Source organism: Panulirus ornatus, chromosome 51, assembly GCF_036320965.1.
Source record: "Panulirus ornatus isolate Po-2019 chromosome 51, ASM3632096v1, whole genome shotgun sequence".
Taxonomy (NCBI): Eukaryota; Metazoa; Arthropoda; class Malacostraca; order Decapoda; family Palinuridae; genus Panulirus; species Panulirus ornatus.
In genome coordinates, this window is record NC_092274.1 from 1,523,956 (window position 1) to 1,537,064 (window position 13,109).

Here is a 13,109-nt window from a genome sequence, read left to right on the forward strand (position 1 = left end):
CATGATTTAGACCATGTAAATTCGTTTACGCTTGTATGAAGTTGTTATGGGAACTGTGTTTTCGAAATCCGTTTTGAATGTGTTCGTGCGATGTATCGAGGCTATTCTTGACGCAATAAGATTTGATTGTGTTTGAATAGGAAAGGTAGGGAGTATGATTAAATTAGGTAGTACAAATTATGGTTAGTAATCTATACGTATTGCAGACATTGAAGGAATCTTTAATTAATGAAGGATTTCGGGTCTGGTGTTATTTATGTCGCAGAAGATATAGATTAGACCAAATGGGTTTAAGAAGGAATTGAACCAATGGCCCAAGAAAAGGCTACGAGGGAAAAAAAAACTATCAATAGACATGAAAACGCTACTGTCTACTTATGTAGGCAACAGGAATGGATTTCATGGTTTTGAACTCTTATGATGTAAGGAATTGGTGTGTTTGATGAATTGTTTCACTTTCAATAGTAATACAAATTTCACTTTACTGAACATATATACAGGGTGTATATAAACAGATTTTCAATAGATATGTAGACAAAGGATAGTGTATAAGTGCCAGTAGAGATCAAATTCCTATTTGGAACTTTATGGATTTTTTGACGTCATTTTCATTTTATAGTATTAACAGCTGTTAACTTTATTAGCATTCACTTTGCTGTAAACTATTTTTTTTTTACGACATCTTATAAAAGGAAATCGAACACAACACGTTAGATATTAGTTCTTATACATCCCACCAAGACGTTGAAATCCAGTCGTCTGCGACGTCATACATGTTATGCGAACAATATTTCCGGATTATGACGTCATGAATCAGTCGGATTACGACTTACACGAACGACCTCACCGAGGATGGAAGTAAACACGGATGGTTTTATAGGACACAGTTCGCAGAGTTGATTCCCTGTAAAAAATGTATGTGTATATATATATACATGAGGGGGAAGGGGGATGGTATTCCATGTGTGGCGAGGTGGCGATGGGAATGAATAAAGGCAGACAGTGTGAATTGTGTGCATGGGTATATATGTATGTGTCTGTGTGTATATATATATATATATATATATATATATATATATATATATATATATATATATATATATATATATATATGTACATTGAGATGTATAGGTATGTATATTTGCGTGTGTGGACGTGTATGTATATACATGTGTATGGGGGTGGGTTGGGCCATTTCTTTCGTCTGTTTCCTTGCGCTACCTCGCAAACGCGGGAGACAGCGACAAAGCAAAATATAAATAAAAATGATATATATATATATATATATATATATATATATATATATATATATATATATATATAATGAGTATGATTTATGTAAAGATAGAATAAAAGAATAAGATTTTGTTACTGTAACATTTGCTACGGGTGAGACTAAGTTGTTGGAATCGTGCTGGTGTATTTCTATATAATAATCAGGTCATATTGTAAGTAGGACTGCGTTATTTGGTGGCATGCTTGATATTTAAGGATATTATCATTGTTTGTAAAATGATCAGTAAGTTTTATTCAACCGTAAAAGGTCGATAAAGTTGTAACGAAATTAAGAAAAAAAAAATGTCGGGAAAACTGTAGCGGATCTACAACATCCACGGGTTGTATGCGGCTTTCACAACATTAACGTGTAAGTGGAATTATCATGTTTACTGCCATATGAATCTCATATCCCTTTAGAAGACTATTGCAGAATTGTTGTATTTTATCTTTTACATTCAGCCATTCCGTTCATGATGGCCTTCGTTGTTGAAATAGATTTGTAGTTGGGACGTGAATTACTTTTCTCATTTTGCATATTTGAAATTCATGTAAATTTATTGTTATGGAAGGTTGATAAGTGTATAGATGAGTGTCTTTAGGTGACGGGAGGAATAGATTTCCCTTAACGATGTTTAATCCACATGATAGGTAGTCTTCCCCATGCCTGCCGGATGGAAGTGTAGATAAATCTCGTAAATTATTTATTCATTTAAGATGGTGATACTAACTGACGATCATCGATGAAAACCATATAAATCTGTTGTTCCAGGTAGCAGAAGAGACACGAGGTACTTTTTCCTTTTATGAATTTAGATTTTGCAATGAAATTACGTCTCTGGGTTTTTAAGTGGGCAGGGCTCTGAAGCCAAGGGAAGATTTTCTGTAATTTTGGTAGTAGATCATTAGTTCGGGAGCTCTGCAAAAATAGATTTTGGAAGAATAGATTGTTAGTGAACTTAATTACCTTACTAGAAGTGATTGCAAAGAGGACATTAGAGTGTTGATGTTTAAGAATTGAAAACTAGTAAGGGAACTATTCCCCTTATCATTGCAATACACTTATGTATAAAAGTAATTTAAAAAGGTATTATTGAATGTGCAGGACCACACTGCACTTTCGATTTCGTCAGTATTTTTTGTGCGATACAGGTATGTAGTTCCAGGCTGCAGTTTTAATCATGCTAATGTTTTGCTTGTGATAAATGTTGAGAGAGAAAACTGCAATATAAAACTTGCCAGTGTTTTGCATGTGACATATGGTAAGACTAGTAAAGGGTTCCACTAACTTATAAACTGGTAACGAATTTACTCCATTGTATAAGAAGTTATCTAAAGTTCCCTAAGTAGTCTATAGGAGGGCATAAAGAATGCTGTTGCAGTCCTTTTCCTCACTAGATTGGCCCAAAATAATTGTTTGTTGTTGTGCAATACAGTTTTGACGTGCGTGTAACAACAATGGCTAACACTGAACACCAACCATGGCCAACACTGAATAGAAGCATCTGTGTCCAATTCACTGGACACCAACCATGGCCAACACTAAGCTGCAACCATTACCAATACTAAACACCAACCATGGTCAACACTGAATAGCAGCCATGGCCAACGCTAAACACCAACAATGGACAACACTAAGCTTCAACTGTAGCCAACACTCAACACCAGGCACTAAGTAGCAGCTATAGCCAACACTAAACATCAACCATGGCCAACACTGAACACCAGCCGTTGAGTAGCAGCTATAGTCATCACTAAACACCAACTATGGCCAACATTTAGCAGCAATCATGGCCAACATTGAAGTGAAGAAGAGCACTCACCACATGATATTTTCATAGACTATCAACCTTAATGACTTGTCTCTTTTCCAGGATATGTCCATTACCCTTTTTGGATCGTTTGGTGTTATAGTCTCTATGAACTCAGGTTAACTTCCATTTTACCAAAATATTTTGTTTGACAGAAATTACCAAGATGCCAAAGAAGAAAACAGGACAGAGGAAGAAGGCTGAAAAGCAAAAGGCTCGGCAGAAGGAGTTAAGAAAGGGCCGTGCCAATCGTTCTCTGGCTGATCTTCCTTGCAATTCTGTTATGGTGAGCATAAAACAAAACATCACATGTCAAGAGAGGGAGCAAGTGATATCACCACACTCTTGTTCTTAAAAGCTTTCCAAGTTGTATGTTTGGTGTGATATGCTCTTACATTTATCCATCTTTTATTTGATAATTAGATTTTGTTTAGTAGAACTTTTTCATTATAGCACAAGATTTAGAGTTCTTTTTATTGGTATGGAACAGTGTATAGATTTAATTCATTTAGATATCAAGTTAGAATGTATGTATGTTTTTAAGATTTCATTGGCTTATGTTTTTAAGAGATGTACGTGTTTGACTGCATGGATAAATCTTCGCATACATATGTTTGCAAAAGAGGGAATTGTTATTATTGTTTAATTATGAGTCAGTGATTTTGATATAACTGGTATATATTCTTATTTTACTTTTGTGTGTATGTAAGAAATGTGTCAGCTTAAATTCTTTCTTTTCATGGCCTGAATAACTTACATGAAGGGAGCTTAATGTGATTGAATGTTTCAGGCATATAAGTTATTCTTATGTTATTTCAGGAATGTGAGAGATGTCAGAGTTATTCATGGCATTTCAGGGATATGAGAGATGTCAGAATTATTTGTATATCATTTCAGGAATGTGAGAGATGTCAGAGGCGTCAGAAGAACCGTGCATTCTGCTATTTCTGTCAGTCTATCCAGCGTTTGCCACAGTGTGCACACTGTGGCAAAACAAAGTGTATGCTGAAGACAGGTGACTGTGTGGTGAAGCACGCTGGCACATACACTACAGGTTTGGGTATGGTGGTATGTATTATAATGTATTCATATTGTATTACATGTATCATATGTATTTTAATGTATTCATATTTTAAGGCCTTTTTTCCCAATTACTAGCTTTGCTGAATCATTTTGGAATTTTATTAGACATGATATGTTATTTTTGTATCCTCAGTATGTGTTACTGCTTTGTTTGTGCCTTTTAACTGAAAAGAAAAAAATAGCATTTATGATGTTGAAAATTTGATTTAATGGATAAGTCTTTTGCAGTGTTATTAGCCACATTTGCAGTTTGGTAATTAGGCCCTTCATTGCAGGGAGCTATCTGTGACTTCTGCGAAGCATGGGTATGTCATGCACGTAAGTGTCTACAGACCCATGCATGTACATGTCCTCTTCTTGACGCCGTCTGTATAGAGTGTGAACGTGATGTAAGTAGTGTGTTTGGTACATTTTCCTTTATCGATATTAATTCATTTTTAACTCATTTAGGCGTAGTGCTTCTTGTCAGTCAAATTTTCAGAACAACTTTGTTGTTTTCTGGTTTTGTCCATTTGCTTCTACTCTTTCGCTGTCTGTGTCCTCTGTCTGGAAATGAGGTTAGCATTATTGACTCACATGCACAGGCCACTTAGGATAAAACCTGCATATGTTTGAATCCTGGTCACAGCAGCTAGTCCACAGTCCACCCAGCTGTTCAACCTCCCTTAGGGGCTGATTGAGAAAATGGGTTTCTGGCATAGGATAGGGTGTGTCTGGGTGTGTGTATATACATAGGAGTAAAGATGTTGTACATATAAACAAGGTTAAAAGACGGTACAGCACAAATTTTAAACTCTCCCTGTAACATACAAATAGTAAGTAAATGGCTTACTATGGAAATTTAAAATATGCCCCAATTAGTAATTAAAAGTACTGTAATATTATATTATATACAAACTTGTATTTCTGGAAAATAAGAAGCTCGACAATGAGTAAAAACACATTTTTAAAGGCTGCTTAGGAAGGGCTGATGTAAAGGCAAAGCATAAGTAACCAGGGCTCTGCTGTATCAGCTAGACAGTATGTGTTTTTCTAATTGTTTTCAGTGAAAAAACAAGTTTACTTTTCCCTAACTCTGCATGAATGAATGTCTTCTCAGAAATAAATAGTAGTTTTGCTGAAAGGTGATGTATATCGATGTCAAATAGGATAGAACACATGATAAAAGCAAGACTTTACCTAACCTTCCCTTGTTTAAGAGATGTTACTTTTTTTTTTTCAATAGTTTTCAGTAAACCACTGTTATGGTGATATTGTATTCATACTTTGCTTGATATGATACATTCCCGGAAATGTTATATTTTTGCTGAAATGAAATACATATTACAGTAAAAAAAAGGGATAAAATCATGACAAAAACAATTGATCCGCTTTCTTTTGTTCAAAAGATGTTACCTAGATCGCTTTCCAAACGATTGTCAGTAAAAAGAAACTGTTGGATTAGAATAATATTCTATTCCAATTGACTAGAATAAATACTTGAATGGAAATATACATTTTTTTGAAACTACCTGCGTTTTAGCGTAAAGTGCCGTGACAGTGAATGGTAAACAATTTGCCATCAGTGCTCGGTGTTTCAGGCTCAGTGAACCTCACTTTATATGACATAGAGGGTTTTTTAGTGAGGATTTTCTGAAATAGGTTTTTATATCCCTTTAAATATGGTGCTTTATTACCCTGATTTGTTGTTACATTACCCTCAAAGACTTGGGTTGACTTATAGACAAAGCATATCATAAATGAATGATTTCATAGCCAGAAGCTAAGGGTCCACCTATACATGAGGTAGACTTATAGACGAGTTTATACGGTATATATCAGAATGAACATCATTCAGGCATGCATTGGATAGATTAACGTGGACTGATGTGCTCTATGGGGATGATATAATTACCTATAGGGTGAGCTGTAAAGGGGCTGAACCAGGTTGTATGAAGTTGTTAAGATAAACCATAGATTAGGAAGTGGGGCTCGGCTGTGGATGGTAGGCTCTGGTTTTGGTGCACTGTATTATGCATGACCTCAAGAGATGTTATTGACAGATCCTGATAGTTTTAGTAATGAGAGAAAAATCATATATCCTATTTAAAAAGAAATCTCATAATTATGTTGTTGAATTACCACTGTGGTAGAATATCATTTTATGTACTGATGTTTTGCACAACAGGTATGGAGTCATGGTGGCCGAATCTTCCGTTGTCACTACTGTCAGAATTTTCTGTGTGAAGATGACCAATTTGAGCACCAAGCCTCTTGCCAGGTACTGGAGCAGGAATCATATAAGTGTGAGTATTGATCATACCATAATTTAATTTTTTGTTTATATCTCATTGAAGGTATAGTAGTCCTCTCAGCGTTGTATGGATGCATGTCTCGGGCCCTAAATTCATAAGAAGGGAGGAAGATGGAGGTATTGGAAATTAAATACCTGAAGACAACATGTGGAATGAGGCCGATTAATCATGTAAGGAATGATAATGTCGGAGAGAGGTGCGGTAACTGGTGCTGTATGACTAAGAGAGCAGACCATGATGCTTTGAGAGGGTTTGGATAAATGGGATGATGAGTGAAGAGGAACTTATAAAGTGAATACACTTAAGAAAAGTGGAGGGATCAAGGGGGAAGGGGAGACAGAAATGGAATTGGATGCGTTAATTAGAAAATGCTTTAAATCATTAGGGTCTGAATATTCAGGATGGTGAGGGGCATGCATAGCATAGAAGTACTTGGAATGTTGTGGTATTCATGGGGTAATGCTGTCAGTGTGCTGAATGGGCGCATATGATGTAGTCAGGTGAAACTATGTAATAGTCTTTGGTGCTTGACTGTGGATGGGATTTAGAGAGCTAGATTGAATGTGAGTAACTCTGAGGTAATTTTTTTATATATTCCTTATATTTATTTATTACATTTATATTTATTATATTTATTATACTTGATTGCTGTTTCCTGCATCAGCGAGGTAGCACAAGGAAACAGATGAGGAATGGCCCAACCCACCCACATACACATGTATGTACATAAATGCCCCACGTGCACATGTACATACATATACATTTCAACGTATACATACACAGACATATACATGTATATACATGTACATATTCATACTTGCTGCCTTCATCCATTCCCGTTGCCACCCCACCACACACGAAATAGCGAGGTAGTGCCAGGAACAGACAAAAAAGGCCACTTTCGTTCACACTCAGTCTCTAGCTGTCATGTTTAATGCACCACAGCTCCCTTTCCACATCTAGGCCCCACAGACCTTTCCATGGCTTACTCCAGATGTTTCACATGCCCTGGTTCAGTCCATTGACAGCATGTCGACCCAGGTATACCACATTGTTCCATTTCACTCTATTCCTTGCACATCTCTCACCCTCCTGGATGTTCAGGCCCAGATTGCTCAAAATCTTTTTCATTCCATCCATCCATTTCTATGATTGGTCTGTTTTGTGTAGGCTTCTACTCAGCATATCTAGTAGATGATAGAGTAACTGTAGTCTCCAAAAATAATGGTGATCAACAACATACGGCTCATCCAAAGATTTTAGTATTTTCGCGATATTTTATTCCCAGGTTTGTCTTGCAATCGTCATGGACAGTACTCCTGCCTGCGTTGTAAGACTTGCTATTGTGAAGAACATGTGCGTAGGAAAGGTTTCAAATATGATAACAAGCAGAAGATACCTTGTCCTAAATGTGGCTTTGATACAGAAGAAACTAAGGAACTAAGCATGTCAAGTAAGTGACTTTTCTGGGATTGTATATTTTTTGTCATTACTTTACAAGGTTATTAATCATTGTTACTTCTGAGGTATAAGATGATAGAAACTTTGGTACTTTAGATTGCTTTTGTAATCAGATTATTTTGTGTAAGGGGAAAAGTTTTTATTTATAAATATATATCTCTCTTTCTATGTCTCTGACACTTGTTCCCTGCAGGAACTCCCATCAGCGGGATGACCATGACAAAAGTCTCCACTTATCCCTGTCCTAACATGCCTCATGCCGCACTCACATGTGCCTTTTCACACATTCTTCCCCATTTCTCTTCCTACAGTACTCTTCGACTCTATGTCCCTATGTCACAGGTTGTCTTCCTTTCACAACAACTTCTTGAATTGTACTTTTGTACACTCTCCTTATAGAATCCTGATTTTTTGTAAGCTTTGTCTCATTAGTCTAATGGTATGTATCTGTTCCCTAGCTCGCACCCATAAGTTCGGAAGGCAACAAATGGGCATTGGTGGTGATGATGATGATGATGATGAAGGAGCGGTTGGATATGGTTACAGCTATAATTATGTTTATGATGAAGATGATGATGATGATGATGAAGATGATGATGAGGATGATGATGAGGATGAATCTGAGGAAGAAGAAACAGAAGAGAAGGGCAAATAGTCTGAGAAAAATATTAACATCAGTTCCTGTAATAAAATTTGTAAGTTTTGGGATAACAAGAAAATTTTGGAAGTCATAAAGTTTGAATGACATTCTGATATTTCTAAACAGTTTACCTTTGTTATACCTACACATAGTTACTTATTGGCCCTATAAAGTTTTCAGTAGATCATCTCAGTTTTACTCTGCTATAAGAAGATTTTTGCATTAGAAAATTATAAATAGTGAGTTTGATAACTAAACACAAGTTTCAGATCTAAGAAAGAATTTTTAAGAAGTCATTATTTTAGAACGTTGTTTATGCAAAGAATTCTGGTAACAAGACACTGAATGATTGATTTCAAGATTAACATTGGAATTATTAATTAAAACATTTTGAAAATCTATTTTTCTATGAGTAGAGTTTAGAAATTTGAATGTCCAAATGATTTGTTATATTTCATGCTGTAATTAGTTTATACATGATTGAAGTGGATTTTATAGTGAACTGTAAGCGTTTGATGTTTTTATGAATCATATACTTACTGTGATTTGTTTATGGAATTTATAATAAGAATTGGTGTTACCAGACTCTGCCTGCTTATAGTTACTCTGCAAAAGAAAAGTCCTCTTCGGCGAGGCTGTATCATCGTGTGTTGACAAAAGTGAGCACAATTTCACTGAAGAGCTTCTCACAGAAAAGGAGTTCATCCTTCCCTGTTATGAAATATTGTGCAGCCTTGAAGCTGCAGGAGCTCTGTGAAGGGGACTTAGGGTTTATATGGTTAAGATTAAATCAGAAAATTTTGTTATTGGTTGCACCTGGTTAGACTCAAGAATTCTCTCAGACTGTGAAAACTGATCAGATGAAAATTGCATGCACCATAATTACTGAGCAGTATCTCTCGATTGTTGCTGCATTCATTTGGTTTAGAATTCCATTTCATCAGTGCCTTTTCTTCTTCATTGTGATGTATTTTACAACTTAATTAAGGAGAGTGAGTCATTACACACATATAACGCACCTTGAATAAACAAATGTCAGTGCTCTGAAGATATTCTGCATGAAACACTCAGCTTTAAGTGTGGGAAGTACATAGTGTACAGTAGAGATAGGTTACGTGGTATCAAGTTTATTCAGAGAATTTGGTGTCCGTGCTCATAGTTGTTCTGCATGAATTTGGATGGGGTTCTGCAGACTTAATTTTTGGTAAAGGTGCTTGGCTATATGCATGAGATCCACACCATGTTATTTGCAGTAGAAATGGTGCATATTCCTCTGATGTCTGGAAGGCTGTCTGTTTGTCCTTAGTATATACAATATGCTTTTTCTTACATTTGCAGAAAGGAGGTTCTTTTAAAACCTTTCCTAGTACTAATGCCATTGCATGTGCACTTGCACACACATTCTTTCATTTACAAAATTATGAATATTACTGTTAGTACTCATGTTGCAGATATTGTTTTCTCTAATTATATGTGAGATTTTGAAACCTATGAGGGTTTCAACCTGTTGGCAGTGTCTGTTTGATAACCATCAAATAGAAGCCAAAATACTAAAATTTGATTGGCCTCTACCCACTGGCTGGTATGGGATTCCAGTCAGTTTTGATGCTGTTTAATATAGCACTTACCCTTCGTCCCTCCTAGGTTTTAGCCGAGATTAGGTTGGAAAGAATGGAAGAGTGTGAATGGGCTGTAAATGAAATGTATGTGGTTGATAATTGGTGTGAGGTAAGTTGATAGTGTAAGAAATGACATTGTCAGTGAGAGTTGTGTCAGTGAGCGAGTGAGTTTGATTGAGAGGGCTGACTAGGTTGTGCTGTAATAGAATGGACACAAGTTGAATTGGATATGCCTCCCATGCATACACCATTCCTCCTGTTTTTCAACCATTTCTCTCCATCCAGTACTCTTCCACTTTATTTCCTCATTAAACATCATTACAGTATATTTATTCATTGCGATGGAAATATTCCTTGACCAAGGCTGTCTTGTTAGAGAGAAGGAAAGTAGAAATTAATCAGGGGTCTGCAAGTGTTTGTAGAAAGGTTAGGTGAAGAGAGAAAGACAAAAGAAAGAAGACAATTCCACAGCTTAGCTGATGGAGGGAAGAATGAAGTATCGTAACAGCCACTCCTTGAATGTTGTTCAGTGTTACTTATAACTGGCACACAAGAACTCATACTTTTACTAAAAGTCTCATGGCTGCAATTTTCCCTCTGGTAGTGGTTCTGTTTCCAGTTGTGCTCCAGATACTAAACATATTCTGTCAGTTTGCTTCTCAAGCATTTCTGGGCTCTTTAACTTAGTTATGTATTCCTCAATAAACTCAGACTTGGACAGGATATCTCATTGGGATAGACAAAATCTTGTTAAGTTAATGCCTCCAGGACCCAATTTGTATCAATCTCTTTATCAAAAACTCCTCACAACTCTTGCCTCTCCTTTGACAGTTCTTTGATTCCAACTCCTAGACTAAATGAACATACTTGGTATTACTGTAGCATCCACTTGTTCTTGGAAACCCAACATTACAGGAATAGCTAAGTCTGCCTCTTAAGAAACTGGGTACACGTCCTGTTTAGATGTCGAAAATTCTTCTCTTTTGAACACTTGCCCTGTTTAAAAAGGATTGATTCATCATTGTATGGAGTACTGCTCTCACATTTGGGGTGTTTCTACCTCTGTATCCTTACTTGACAGGGTCGAGTCAAAAGCAGTCCAACTTATAAACTGTCACAGGCTAACTTCCAAACTTGACCCCCTTGCCCTACACTGCATTATTGGTTCACTTTCCCTCCTCTGTAGGTATTATTTTGGTTTTTGCTCTTGGGAGCTGGCTTTTTGTATGCCCCCACCACTAGGTAGACCATGCAGTACTCGGGAAGCTGCTGCATGACGTGATTATTGTGTGGCCTTGAGCAATTCAAGGGTGGGTCATTTTGACACTTGCTTCTTTCCCTACATATCAAAGCTTTGGGACTCTCTACCTTCTCATGTCTTTCCCATTACCTGTGACCTGGCTCATTTCAAAAGATAGGTTTTTCATGTCCTCAAAAAATCATAGATACTTTCTCTTGTCTTTTCTTTTTCCGCTTCATAGTTCTCTCTTTATTTCAATTAAGACCCGACCTTGATGTGGACTTTAGTCTGTGACTGAAGCCTTCAACGTAGAAAAAAAAAAGGTGTTTATACTGATTGTGAAATTGTGCTAAATCAGAATAGAGCTGGGATAATGTACCATAAATCTTTTACAGCTTTTCTGATACTAGGGTAATCATTTATACAACCATTATGTCCTGTCTCCACAGGAAACACTTTATTTACAAGTGAAATCTCCTCTAGCTAGAATACATGGAATATCATTTCTATTTTTTTTATTCCTCCATATGATCATAGAAGTATTCAGCAAATGTGTTGTGGTCCAAGGATTACCACTACATCTAGTTGCAGAATATTGTCTTGCTGTGTAAAGATGGCAGGCAAAAAATTCCTAATAAATATTAACGAAGGAAGAAGATTCCTCATAAATGTTATGAAGGAAGAAAATTCCCTAAAAATATTAATGAAGGAATGGTTCATCTACTAGTTATTTGATTTATTTTATGTGTATGTATTGCAGTTTCATTCAATGGATCTTCTCTGTTGTTTTAAAACATTTAGATTTGTGATCATGGTCACTTGTTTTTTCCTGAATGGGGTACACCAGCTATAATTGGCTTTTTGGATATTACGTGGGACAGTTGAAACTGGAGCAGTTTGAGCCAGTGCACCTCATATTTAGTGAGATGAATGGCTGCAGACTTGTATCAGATACAATGCTTGTGTTTGAAGTAGATTTAGAAAAAAGGAAATTTCTTTGTCTTGGTAGTTTGGCTTCAGCTTTGTGGTTGTGGCACTGCTGTTATCAGCTGTTCTAAGTAAGCTTAGGTTTTAACACCTTACCTTTGTGTAACTTCGGGCACAATTCTCATATTCAGAACTTATTTTTTTTTATTCTTACAATTGTTAGCTGTGGGTGGATAGGTACATACTTGATTCTCACTGTTTGGCATGTGCATCATGGTTGCTCAGCAGGTGTTACCAGCAGTTCAGAAACGAATGGAGTTTAACAGTTTGTCTTTGCTTAAGATCAGAGTTGTCACATTCAAAACATTTTGGTTGATGTCATAGTCAGTTTTGGGTGTATAGCAACCTGGAAGATGTGAATAAAATTTATTACCAGCTATATTCTTACTGTCTAACCTTATCATTAAGTCGAATTATTTGTTTTAAGTGGACCTGAGGAGCAGAGTTAGTAAGTAACTGAAAATGTGAGAAACTGTGTTGATTTCAGAGCCATATGTTTATGAAAAGCATTGAAAAGTGTACTCACTGATCATCAGAGTCTCCTCTCTGATTGGCATTGCCATAACAGAAACGTATGTTACATAGTACAATCTTCCTTACCTTTCAGAGCGTTGTTATGTAAGATTTTTCAGTGTCCTCGCGCCTTTACAGTTTGTCATTGTAGTAAGTTGGTTTTTCTGTATATTCAGCAATGTATTC

General features: G+C 36.4%; 1 protein-coding gene across 4 annotated transcripts; it reads left to right on the plus strand.

Annotated features, from left to right (window-relative positions):
• Positions 1-825: 825 nt before the first annotated feature.
• Noa36 (zinc finger protein 330 homolog Noa36) lies at positions 826-12,789 on the plus strand. 4 transcript variants are annotated; one of them, XM_071691757.1, is made up of 7 exons: positions 826-915; positions 3,242-3,372; positions 3,984-4,154; positions 4,445-4,558; positions 6,337-6,454; positions 7,752-7,916; positions 8,383-12,789. In XM_071691757.1, the coding sequence occupies exons 2-7, from the start codon at positions 3,253-3,255 to the stop codon at positions 8,577-8,579; spliced, it is 885 nt and encodes a 294-aa protein (XP_071547858.1). In that variant the 5' UTR covers positions 826-915; positions 3,242-3,252; the 3' UTR covers positions 8,580-12,789. The 4 variants fall into 4 exon arrangements, with proteins under 4 accessions (XP_071547858.1, XP_071547859.1, XP_071547857.1 ...); XM_071691758.1 differs by lacking the exon at positions 826-915 and adding an exon at positions 1,368-1,448; XM_071691756.1 differs by lacking the exon at positions 826-915 and adding an exon at positions 1,371-1,645.
• The last annotated feature ends 320 nt before the right edge of the window (positions 12,790-13,109 follow it).